This window comes from Antedon mediterranea, chromosome 7 (assembly GCF_964355755.1).
Source record: "Antedon mediterranea chromosome 7, ecAntMedi1.1, whole genome shotgun sequence".
Lineage (NCBI taxonomy): Eukaryota > Metazoa > Echinodermata > Crinoidea > Comatulida > Antedonidae > Antedon > Antedon mediterranea.
The window spans coordinates 15,087,945-15,100,921 of NC_092676.1; the positions used below are offsets into that span (position 1 = coordinate 15,087,945).

Here is a 12,977-nt window from a genome sequence, read left to right on the forward strand (position 1 = left end):
GTTCAAAAGTGAGAATATTTCATTCATTGAAAGATTGACGGTTCTATTTAACCCATGGAGATAATGATTTAACCAGGCTCCATTTAGCTACATAAAAAATTTCAAAGAAAATGCTATAATTCTGTTTTGCCAACTAGGTCAATCTATCTTTTGGGTTACGGTAGGCGCTGATTTGTTACTGTGAACTGAACCTAACCCTAAAGATAATCTTTGGTTCTAGTGCATTAGCGCCATTACTACTAAACCAAAAGCGGACAAGTGATTTAATATTGTGTTTTTTTGTGTTAATATGGTATGTAACCAAAGCGGCCATGCATGGAATATACGAAAGCCAATTACGCCACACACATGTTTGCGGCAGTCTATTGTCTCTCACTGATGTAGCATCTATGTCATTGTATTATTATTATGTTATTATGGATAAATAATGTTCAATTACATAACAATATTAAAAGTTGTGTTGTTATTTATTTTTATCAAAGTTTCAATTATCCAAAATACATGCCCAGTATAAAGAAATAAATAAATAATGGAGTGAACTCATTCAAAAAATGAATTCATCGGCGGTTAATACTAGTAAGTACCATCAGTATCCAATGTATTGTCTTGTCGGTCCTATAAGATTTTGGCAGTGGAGAAGGCAAATACATTCAGGTGCACTCTGTAGATTGATTACGACCAGTACATCTTTCTTATCTGCATACTGCATGGCAGACATTTTTTTACAAAAATTACTATTAATTTTGGTAAATGAAAAATTAAAGCAGTTCAATGACAAATCAGTCTTTCCATAGCATATTGAATAATTTTATTAGCAAGTGCTCCATTAATATCTTAACTACATAAGAATAAACATTAAAAATAACTTCACGTTAACTTGACAATAAGAGTATTATTGTTAGCATTTAATAAAAAGTATTTTAAAATTACAAAGCATTAATCTGGGTAGGTAACCAACATTGATCTACAAATTGTTTTTAATTCCATAACCAAATAAATTCATTAATGTTTAGTAGGGTCTTAGACTCTACTTGCAACACATTTAGCAGCCATTTCAACATTATCAATGTAGAAATGTATAACAATACATAGACGACAGAAAACTACCTTAAACTACATTTACACAGCATCTTACTTACTGCATACAATAAGTCATTGCCACTATTTATTTCTTGCGCAGACATCCTTAATAATTTAAAGTATAAAATATTATTTTTACTGCATCAATATAATCTGCAATTTGTAAACTTTAACAAAAACGAGTGCAGGTAACATTAATATAAGTAAGTAATTAATAATGACAGTTCTGTTTAAACTTAATTTAACTATGAAGCATAAAGACATAAAGAAGAATGACAATTTATCAATATCAGAAAAGAATGAAAGAGTATGTTTACCAATCAAATAGTCTATTTTAACTTCTAATTTGTGAATTGCTGTACAACATTATGTTTGAATCTGACATATTTATCATACGTTTCAATTAAGAAAATATGCATCATAGTGATCAATAAATAGCATTTAATTAAAAAACATATATGTACGTTTTTAATATACCCATTCGATTCAAATAATCTTTATTTGGAAATAACACCTATAGAAAGCAATTGCTGGCAAAAATACATATTACAAACTGTAACATACAACATATTCGCGAAAACAAGGATGATTAGAAAATTACAATGGAATCATCCATTTTAAGATGGTAAGAACCAAAAATCAAATCAATACAAAGGTGTATTTGCAAAGAGAAAACAGGTGTAAAATTCTCACCCATGTATGGCCGCACATTTCTTCGCAGTTTAGACCAAATAAAAGTTTTTCACCGCACCAATCCATGCATGGTCAGCCTGTATTATGTCATGGTTGGCTGAGACCTGGTAACATGTTTAAAAAGTTTAAGGTGGAGGAGCTGAATGATATACTTTTGCGAATTATTATTATTGGATGCAGAAATGACTTAATATTTTTCATTTTATATTGCCATACCTATTAAAGGCCCATTCTCTACAATTGTTGACGTTTTGTTAAACCAGGCCATTCCTTGTCTTAAATGTACGTTTTATAGTAAATTATGATATACAGTAATGCACTACCTAAGTAGCTCACGTCAAATGTCCTCTAGCCTGACGTTGTCTAGTTGCTGCATTAATTGTCATTTTATTTATTATAATTTATTGAAACCCGGTATTTTCGCTGAAAAGTTACGATTCTTTTTACCTTCACAATCGATCGAAAGTGGGTCAATCGCAGAAGAAAACCAAAATATCAATCCGCATGCAATGCATGTTGAGATTTATAGCGGCCCGCTTAAATGATTAGAATCAACTTATTTTTCACACTTTACCGTTTAAATACAAAAAAAGTTATAGCAATACAACCTTAAATTAGATCTAAAAAACGTAAGGAATGGGACTTTAAAAAATGGGCAATCCTGTGATTTTTTGTGCACCCTTTTTCACGTTATACTTTCTTGTGGATGTATGTTTCTGTAAATATGTTGTTGTACTTTTCTCAACAAGTATGTTATGTGTTTCTAATAGGAAACTGTGTGTTTAAATTAGTAGATTGTGTGTTTAAATTAGTAGATTGTGTGTTTGTATTAGTACATTGTGTGTTTGTAATTGTATTTTTGCCGGTGATTGCCTTCTGTAAACACATCTTATATCAGTGGCACTCAAATGAACAAACAAAAACTTAAAACAGTAACAAATCAAAAAGTAATTAAATGAATAATATAAACACAGATTTAATCATTTCAAGTAGATTCAAAGTGCCTTTTACTTTCTGTAAACATTTTGTTTGTATTTTAAAAACTTTCTGTCAGCTAAGTACTGAAAAAAATGAAAGTGCAAAACTGAAGTGATAAGCTGTTATCATTATTATTTATTTACTGTATTGTAAAATGTATTGAAAAACTGTCCATATATTAAAAAGGAAGAAGATCTGAATGGAAGCTCTGTTAAACAGTACATTAAAATATGTTATTAATTAACTGGTATATCTTGCAATGATGAAGGGCTAGTGTTGTCCGAAAGCTCTGATATTTTTCTGGCTGTTTTACTTCATCGTTTTGATTTAGCTTTTTGCTTATTTTATTTTGTACCTCCATTGAGATCCAGCCACTGATACCCACAGCATTGTCATTATTTTTAATAATTTGCCTATGGATTTATATATCTTATATTAAAATAAGGTATGTATAAATGGATTAGATGCTGCTGTATACTATTCATAATCAATATAATTATATTTTATGATTATTTTTGGCAGCCATAAATAAACTATTCTACCAGAGGATGAGACCTTAGCTATTTTATACAAGATCTATCTAAACCTTCTTAAATATACTGTATTAAATTTTAAACAATTTGCATAACCTTTAGTAATAGATTAAGACAATAAAAAAACAGTAACATGAAACAACATTACATTTAATAAAAGTGAAAGTCAATAAAAGTGTCTAATTACATTAAAATATAGGCTAGATTTAACATGAGTAGCATTTTAAAAAATATACGCATTGGAAATGCTATGTTAAAACAAAATACTTTATCTAACATGAAATATCTGATTTTATTTCTCAACAAGCTTCAGAATATTTTGATGTATACAAACTTTATAAGTACTGTAATACAGTAATCTTGTATTAAAGTTAGTTATTAAAATCATGTGATAATCATCATATGTAAAGAACACACAATTTATTCACTTTAAGCAACCATAGACATAATATAATAAAATAAAACATAAGTTCAGCAAATATAGCAAATTTTAACTAAATATAACAAAGAATTACTTAAAGCTTTTGATAATTAATATCTTAAAATACATTCATTTCTTATCTATTAACAAAAGGACTCTTCAGGTGGGTTACATATTCAATGTCATTTCAAATGACACTGTCATTTTACTTTCTACTATTCAATGCTTTACATCTTAATTATTAAACACATAATAGCATACTTTCTCCAGCAAATTTCCATCAGAGTACTATAACATTCATTAAGGGCATATAGCCCAAGGCATTTAAAATAAGGAAGTCCAAACCCTCTGATGACACAACATCACTTTGGTCAAACAACATGTGGTGATTATTTGCCCTCTGATGACACATTATTACTTTAGTCAACTGGATCATGCTGATACAATACCCCACTAATTTAGCAAGAGAATTATTAAGATGGGCCTATACAAAGGATATCTTAAATATTTACCTAAATGTTGGTGATTTACCTAAATGTTGACGATTTACCTCAATCTTGGTGGTTTACCTCAATCTTGATGATTTACCTAAATGTTGACGATTTACCTCAATCTTGGTGGTTTACCTCAATCTTGATGGTTTACCTCAATCTTGATGATTTACCTCAATCTTGATGGTTTACCTCAATCTTGATGGTTTACCTCAATCTTGATGGTTTACCTCAATCTTGATAGTTTACCTCAATCTTGATAGTTTACCTCAATCTTGATGGTTTACCTCAATCTTGATGATTTACCTCAATCTTGATGGCTTACCTCAATCTTGATGGTTTACCTCAATCTTGATGGTTTACCTCAATCTTGATGGTTTACCTCAATCTTGTTGGTGTACCTCAATCTTAAGTCTTAGGTTTAATATAGAAATCCAGGCATTCTAATCTAGAGATGCTTATTCTTTAATTAATTTCTATAGATCCTGAAATATTTGTTCATGTAGCACTGCTGGTAGCTGTAATGTTTGTAAGAATATTGACTTTTCTAATAACAATACGCTTTATAGTAAATAATACCTTAAGACATTGAAATAGAGGCATCAGGAGTCCATCCATTCTATAATAAAAAAAAGTATCAATGCTGGTATTGGTATTTCAGTTGATATTTACATTTTTGTCTATGAATACTATCCATTTTAATAACATAAATATATATATTTAATTTGGCGCATTGTACATGCAAAAATCTGCACACTTATGGCAATTATTTAAACGTTTAAAATTGCCTGAAACGTGCTTTAATTTCATTGAAAATGTTGATAATTTTGAAAATGTTAATTGTACAGTATTGCCATATGATGAAATATGATATGAAATTTATCAAATTTGGTTTAATTTTGAGTCATGTTTGTGAAGATATGATTGCAAACATGATTTCATTAAATTGCATGTTTTTTTATTGCACACTGTGAAAAGATAATCACATAGAATATATACTATACTATATAATTGACATCAAAATTGAGCTCAAGATAATTGACGGAAAAGATAATGTTAAGGAAGAAGAAATAAAGATTCTGACAAAATCAATAAGGTTATATTGCATGATAGTGCATAAACCTAATTACTGTATTTTATTGTACATTTAAACCAATACAATATGGTGCAATTAAAATGTATTACAGAAAATATTATGAAGCATCTGATCTTACTTTTGATTGTTTACCTTAATTTCAGCATAACTACATGTTATTACCTACCTCCACTTGTCCATTTATTTCTTTATTTCCATTGACTTCTTGTTCATCAAAAGAGTCAGACAATCGTTTTGGTTTTATGTCTGACTTTGGTACAACAATCTCTGCATTATGTACTTCTCCTTTTTCCCACTTGCTTTTCAGTTCTACAGCTCCAGCTGCAGGAGATATCGCCTCATTGAGATCAGATGAGCTGCTATGAATTCCTTCTCTAACAAGTGGCTCATTTTCTGCAACTTGACCTTCATCATATTTATACAGATCAATAGATTTTGGCTCCCTCTCCAGAGGTTGTTTATCCTGGGTGATAGTAACTATATCTCCCTTTTCCCACTTTTCTTTCAGACTACGTGTTCCACCTTCAACACTATCAACTGAATCGTCTATGGTTGATGATCTGTAGACACCTTCCTTTTGTGCTGCTGGTGTATTTTCACTAACATGGATGTCCCCTGATCCTAAATCTTCACCAGTTTCAAATTTGTTTTTGAGTGATTTTGACATCCCAACATTGAATTCATCGGATACTTCCATATTTGCCTTCACCACATCATTTCTAACAATAGGTTGACTTTCAGCAACTTGCCCTGCACCCTCAATTTCACTTCTGACTTCAATCTTTTCTTTTGGTTTATCGGTAACATTACTTACATTTCCTTTTTCAAAAATGTTGCGCAATGATCTTGCTCCACCATGTGCTATTCCATCATCAACTTCTGTCGACTCTCGTGTGATATCAGCACGCTCAATTGGTGTACTTTCAGCAACATGTCCAACACTACTTTCACTTTCTGTGTAATTTTCTAAAGATCGAATGACTCTCTCAGGTTCTTGTTTCTTTACAGATTCAATATTTGAAACTCCACCTTTTTCAAAGCGATTTTTGAGAGAACCTATTCCTCCTGTTATCACCTTTACTTCATTCACATCATCGTCAGATCGAACAACTCCTTCTCTAGTAATTGGCTCATTTTCAGCAAGGATTGAATTTCTCACGGATGCATTTGTGGCTTCCACTTCTGCTTTAAGATCAATAGGCTTTGCTGCTTTTAATTCTTTGTCTTCACTTACTTTTCCAGCTTCAAATCGATCCTTTACAGCTCTCAAACCACCTTGCATAGTACAAGCCTCATCTAATTTTTGTGATGATGTCACAACCCCGTCACGTACTAATGGTTGATTTTCAGATATATGACTGCTTTCATTACCATCTACTACAATGTTCTCATTTTCTGGAATAAATGATTTTCGTACTTCAACGTGTGATACCTTGCCCTGTTCAAAACGGTCTTTCAAAGACATCATACTTCCAACCGCTGTTGGCTCTACTGTATCGCCTTCTCTAACAACATCACTTCTTTGGATTGGCTCACTTTCTGCAACTTGTCCAGCTGATCCTGATACAGGGAAGTCCAAAGGTGGCCCTGCTGATTTTGTTATTGTTGTACTTGCCTGCTCTGTACCATCAAATCTGTTTTTGTTTAAAAAAAATGTTTTGTTTATTTTTTTATAGCTAATTCTATACAATTTTATTTTATTTTCAATATTTACTTGCTTATTATTAATACTACCATTATGTGGAAAATTGTAAAAGACATGTTCATGATGGGTAAAGGTTACACAATTAACCTAGAAAGCCACTCCGAGAGTGCATACCTCCGCCTACTGTAAAATTCCCCTACATAAAATTTCTCCAGGAAAATATATATATATATTTGTGTGTGTCTTAATGCTGTTTGTGATTTAGGCTAATTTCACTACAAGCATGTGTATGTGAGTTTGGTGTAATGGTTATGTAACAAGCCTTTCAATTAACAATAGCTTCAGTTGACTAACAATAGAACAGCAACGCGAAAATCAAACGAGTGAATTTGAAACGAAATAGGTTTTTTAAACTACTCGCATCAACAAAGGTGTACATTAAATCAAATTATGTTTTAAAATTACGAATCACAAATTATAACCCTTGCCTCTTGTACAAGTAGTTTTCGAGAAAATGCAATTTTAGTTTACTTGTCACTTTAAGACTGCTCGCCTGCTTTTGAAAAATTCTGTCCTATCTTTTAACACTAGCAGGTCTGTAAAGTGTATTAGAAAGTGGTCCAGAATTGGGACCATGGTCCCAAATGTTTATGTAATGGAATAGTCCTTGACCACATATGTATCTGTATATTTATTGTGGTAAAGATATTGTAATTACTTTTTGAGTAATCCTGCTAACAAACAGACAGACAGACAGACAGACAGACAAACAAACTAGACTTCGCGCAAAGCGCGATACTTGGCCAAATCAAAATTGACCTCCTGACATTGACCCAATTTTCACCAAAAATGTGTGTCTTATGCTGTGATTTAGGCTAATTTCACTACAATCATGTGTATATGAGTTTGGTGTAAAGGTTATGTAACCAGCCTTTCAACTAACAATAGCTTCAGTCGACCTTCAATAGAAACAGGCAACGCGGCAAACACACGAGTGAATTTGAAAAGAATTAGGTTTTTTAAACTATTCGCATCAAAAAACCTGTATATTAAATAAACTTATGTTTTAAAATTACAAATCACAAATTATAACTCTTGCCTCTTGTACAAAAATGAGAAGTAGTTCTCGAGAAAATGCAATTTCAGTTTACTTGTTATTTAAGACTGCTCACCGGCTTTTGATAATTCTGTCCTATCTTTTAACACTAGCAGGTTTAAAAATAATTTTTTAAAGTGGTCCAGAATTGGGACCGTGGTCCAGATTTTAACCAAAATTGGGCAGTGTCGTCCTTGCTTGACATGTATGGTAGTAATTTGGAGTCATTCGAATCAAAACTGTGAGCGCTAGAGTGATGACAAACAAACAAACACACACACAAACCAAACAGATCAACATACTTGGCCAATTTTCAATTTGGCCAAGTAACAAACACACGCAATCGATTACATATACCTCTTTGGCAGAGGTAAATAAATCAATAACCCCCAGTTTAACAGAAATAAACCAAGACTGTGAGTTTTCCACTGTTTATTAAATTGCAATAACTTACATTTGCATGCAATGATGTCACTTACCTAGACCGTCTATTCTTTAGGTCAAAAACTTCTTCCTCTTCTTTTCCATCGGTTTCACTTGTATTTTGGGAAACACCTAAGACAGTTTTATTGGAATGCAAACGAAGTGGTAAGTAAACAAAAATGTAAGCATGCTAAATAAGATAGACAATATAAATGGACATTATATGAATGCTTTAGATGTATTGTTTTCCAAAATATGAAAAATAAATACAAATAAAACCAAACATGGAATAGGGCATTTTTTAGTTTCAAGTTATTTAATTTAAATTTTTTATTATTATTTAAAACAAAACAAATAATGCCATGTACTGTAAGATATGCCTAAAGATGCTGTTTAGGATACAGTTGATAATATATAATATAATAATTATCATCATGACAACTTTATTCACATGACAATGTAATGAATATACTTTGTTGACTATATAATACCTATTATATACGGTAGAAGGGTTAGACAGAGGGTTAGTTTCAGGACAAAAGACAAATATTTTGTGTTAACATTGACGTAACAAAAGCTTTTCTCTCTATGGTTAGAAAAGGGCAGTTATTACAAATTGGCATTTATTTTCATTTATGTAATACATTTTTGTACATTGTTTAACAAACCCAAATAAATTGAATGTTGAAATTTATTTCAGTATTTTTTCTCTTAAATTCCAATTCTTTCTTTTTTTTAGTATTTCCAATTTTAATAATCTCATCATTTTCAAGTGTTGTTCAGTGGAACGTGGTACAGGAAAGAAATTCCTCATGTAAATGTTATATAAATAGTAAATAAATAAAAGAAAAAGAATAAAAAATTTTAATTTCCAAAAAAAAAGCAAATGGTGAAAAGTTAATACTATTACAATTTTAAAAGGAAATAAAAGTATGCATTATTATTTGTGGACTGGTACAAATAATTTTATTTGGTAAAATATAAAGTTTCATTTCCACTCGGCTGTCGCCTCATGAAAATAGAATATCGTCTTTCACCCACCACATAAAATTATTTGTACCATTCCACTCATAAACTAAAAAATTATTTGTATATTATATAACACTGTAGATGTTTCCTTTCACCTGATTGGAGAATTGTTGGTCACATGATATTCAATAGGCCTAAATGGGTGCAGGTCAAGTCGGCCCTAAACCATCACGTCAATTTGGCCCCAAGTCAAGTCGACCCAGAGGTAAGTTGGCCCCAAGTCAAGTCGGCCTCCAGTCAACTCAGCCTTAAGTCAATTCGGCCAAAACTAATCGGTTTCCACTTTTTGCATTTCATTCTTTATTAGAGGCCGAGTTGACTGATTAGTTTTTGACCAAGTTGATGTGAGGCTGAGTTGACTTGAGGCAAACCTGCCTTGGGGCCGAGTTGACTGGCCGAGACGGTTTAGGACCGACTTGGATCGAATTTGGCTAAATACTCCATTCAACATCAAGAGTACATTCTTGTTATACAATCACAGCCCTCAAAAGACTAAAAGAATCTACTTTACATGTTATATAAAACAAATATTAATTAATGTTTTTATATTCGTGCAATGGGATAAAATATGAAATGTTCTATACTCACATAGAATTACCTTGTGAATATTTATTTTTGTTTTATTATTAATGTAAATGTAATACTTTTATTTCAGACAAAGACAGTCCATGGTCTCAAGACCAGAAAATTATATTTAACTGATATAGGAATGGTGGCAAAACCAATGTTATACATAGCAGAATATACAAGGTGTAGGGTTATCTTCTGGAAGAAACCTACTATGAATTTGAAGGTGCTTATTTCATGAATATGAAAGAGGCCTGACAATGGCACATGCATAAGCTTTGAAGAAAGATAAGAAATACATGCATTTATACAGGTACAAACATGCATGCAAATGTTAATAAAAGAATTTAGCTGTCTGTACCGTAAGATTTCCAAGTAACAATTTTCTTAACTTCACTCTATTTTACAAGCACAATTTGAGGTCATGAGGTCATGAGGTTACTAAAATCACAGTTAAACATCATTTTTAATGGTGGTTTGTATGCACAAACGTCAATAAATACATTTTTCACCAAGATGTGTTTTGATTGCTGGATGACTGTTTGTTGTACAGATACGTACGTACGTCAAACTCAAGTAGTTGCTCATCCAAACTGTCACCGGTGGTTGGTCAAAATTACTACTAATTAATTATCGTTTCTGTCATCCTATTATAATAAGCAATAATATATCACTGGTAGGCCTAATTAAATCAAGTAACTCGATCAATGAATATCTAAATGAATTAGGTTTATCAAATGTGTTTTAACTAATTAATTAACTTTGCAAAATAATAAACAAAATGGTTTATTATTTTCATAATGAATAATGCTGTACTTCCTTTTCAATAACCAAAGTTCAAAGTTTTTACTTCCTGTTCAAAACATGCAAGGTTATTATTTATGTAGGAAATAGTTGTGTTTGTATTGATTATGATGATTATTACTAGGCTTGGTTATGAATGGGATCATATGCATACACCATGTTATTTAAAATTTAGGAGAACAGACCTACAATAATCCCTTGTGATCAAAACACAATGCCAAATAATTTATTTGAAATATTTTTATTTATAAGTTGAAAATGTGTGTAATATTTGGTAGGAAAAAAGTGAATTGCAGTAGTTTAATTAGTAGACATTACAATTAGTGTAGTATTCTTATTTATGATTGACTGACAGGACAAAATGTTAAATGAAATCTACAATTAAACTAATTAAATCTCTAATTTATTGGTAAATTTTAAGATTATTAAGTGTCACAGTTCATCAGGAAATAAGAGTTCAAATAAAGTATGTTCTCAAAGCATTCATAGGCATGACATTAATTACATTACAGTACTGCATTAATGTTACAATGTATACCTTTTTATAGTTCTTCCATTCATTTTTGTGACATATTCATTTTCAGATATTTTTAATATTTTAGTATGTTTTTCTAGATTCAAAATTAGATGTAGATGTTGAAGATGTTTGAAATAAAGACAATTTAAATGAGGAAGTCAATATGATGTTAAGCATAGCATATTTATTCATTATAAAGATCATGATACATACGAAATTAAATCTATTAATATAACAATTCCATTCATTCCTGCTAAATCCACACCATCTTCAACACATTACCTTAAATATTAAGTCATTCTTACACAAATTCCTGTCATTAATACTATAACCCAGAATTGAGGACTAAATCTAAGAAACTGTCATCTGGTTGATTTAGTTATAATTATTGAAAAATTGTGGTTTAATAAAATCATCAAATTTTGCTACAAAATACATATTTGAAAAATGTTAACTTTGGCATGTTATGTCACTTAAATTTTGTAAGTAAAAATGCATTAATAATCATTAATACACATTATAAATGTCTAATAAGAAACCTCCTATTGCTTACAAATTTATTAATACCTTACCAATATTCAGTATGAAAAAGTAAACAATAATTATTTGCATACAAAACCTATTAATAACCAAAATGTTTCGCGAATTATTAATTTTAATTAGAATTTATAAGTATTTCGCATTTTAAACAAAAAAAGGTTTAATTTAAAACTTATATTAGCACCAAATATTTATCTTTATGAAATGCTTTGTCCACAAGCTGTAGCAAATTAATCAATCAACAGATTTAACAACTTCTAAAATATAATTTGTTCTGATTATGTTCCGAGTGTTTTAACATAACCAAATTATGAATAAAGCACACTTAAAAATGGCCCTTTTCAAATAAAGGAAGTTGCAGTTGCAATTAATTTAAAAGACATAGCAAAGAATACATGCAATTATTACGGTAAGGGTTTAAATGAGTCGTCGGCCACTGTTCACGTTGGTATAGTTTTTAGATAATGGTTTTCTAGCTTAGCAAGTGTCTATTTTGATTGAAAGCACTTTGTGACAAAGATTAGAAACTACATTAGTTAGCATGACTTTGAAAAAAATTATTAGCAAACAAGATCACCTCAAATATTAATTAGATGTTATGCATAGAGCAAAGTTTAAAATATAAATTTTAGGTTACAATGTCTAATAAATATTGTGCCTTTTAATCCTATCTAAGCTTAAGTTTAAAAAAACATCAACAATTCTAGTTTATAATGTCCACACAAAAACAAATCAAACTGTCCACTATTTGACAAACTGATAACATAACACAACATGCAAATGACAGTATTCTGACAAAAATAGTGCTAGAAAAGATGAAGAAAGGAACAATTATGAAGGGAAGATAAAACAATATAGAAGGGTAGAAGAGAGAAGATGGGACAATGATGTGGGAACAAAATTAAACAACAAATGGTATCTCCAAAATGTACATGGTCTAAAAGCAACAATTCATGTCTGTGGGTTGGACAGTGAGTGAAGAAAAGAATTTACATTCAAACATGCTATCATCAATGATATTTAAAAATCACAGGATTTACCAAACAGAAATCTTCAATTTGTTA

The 12,977-nt window shown here is 30.7% G+C and overlaps 1 protein-coding gene across 5 annotated transcripts in view; it reads right to left on the reverse strand.

Moving 5' to 3' along the window:
* Positions 1-448: 448 nt before the first annotated feature.
* LOC140055768 (uncharacterized) overlaps positions 449-12,977 on the reverse strand; it is a 58,042-nt gene continuing 45,513 nt past the window's right edge. For all 5 annotated transcript variants that reach the window (XM_072101171.1, XM_072101169.1, XM_072101172.1 and 2 more), the window contains 3 exons: positions 8,513-8,588; positions 5,459-6,926; positions 449-4,815 (listed from right to left, as the gene is read on the reverse strand). In XM_072101171.1, coding sequence (XP_071957272.1) covers positions 4,777-4,815; positions 5,459-6,926; positions 8,513-8,588 — 1,583 coding nt within the window. In that variant the 3' untranslated portion in view covers positions 449-4,776. The remainder of the gene's footprint in view (positions 4,816-5,458; positions 6,927-8,512; positions 8,589-12,977) is intronic.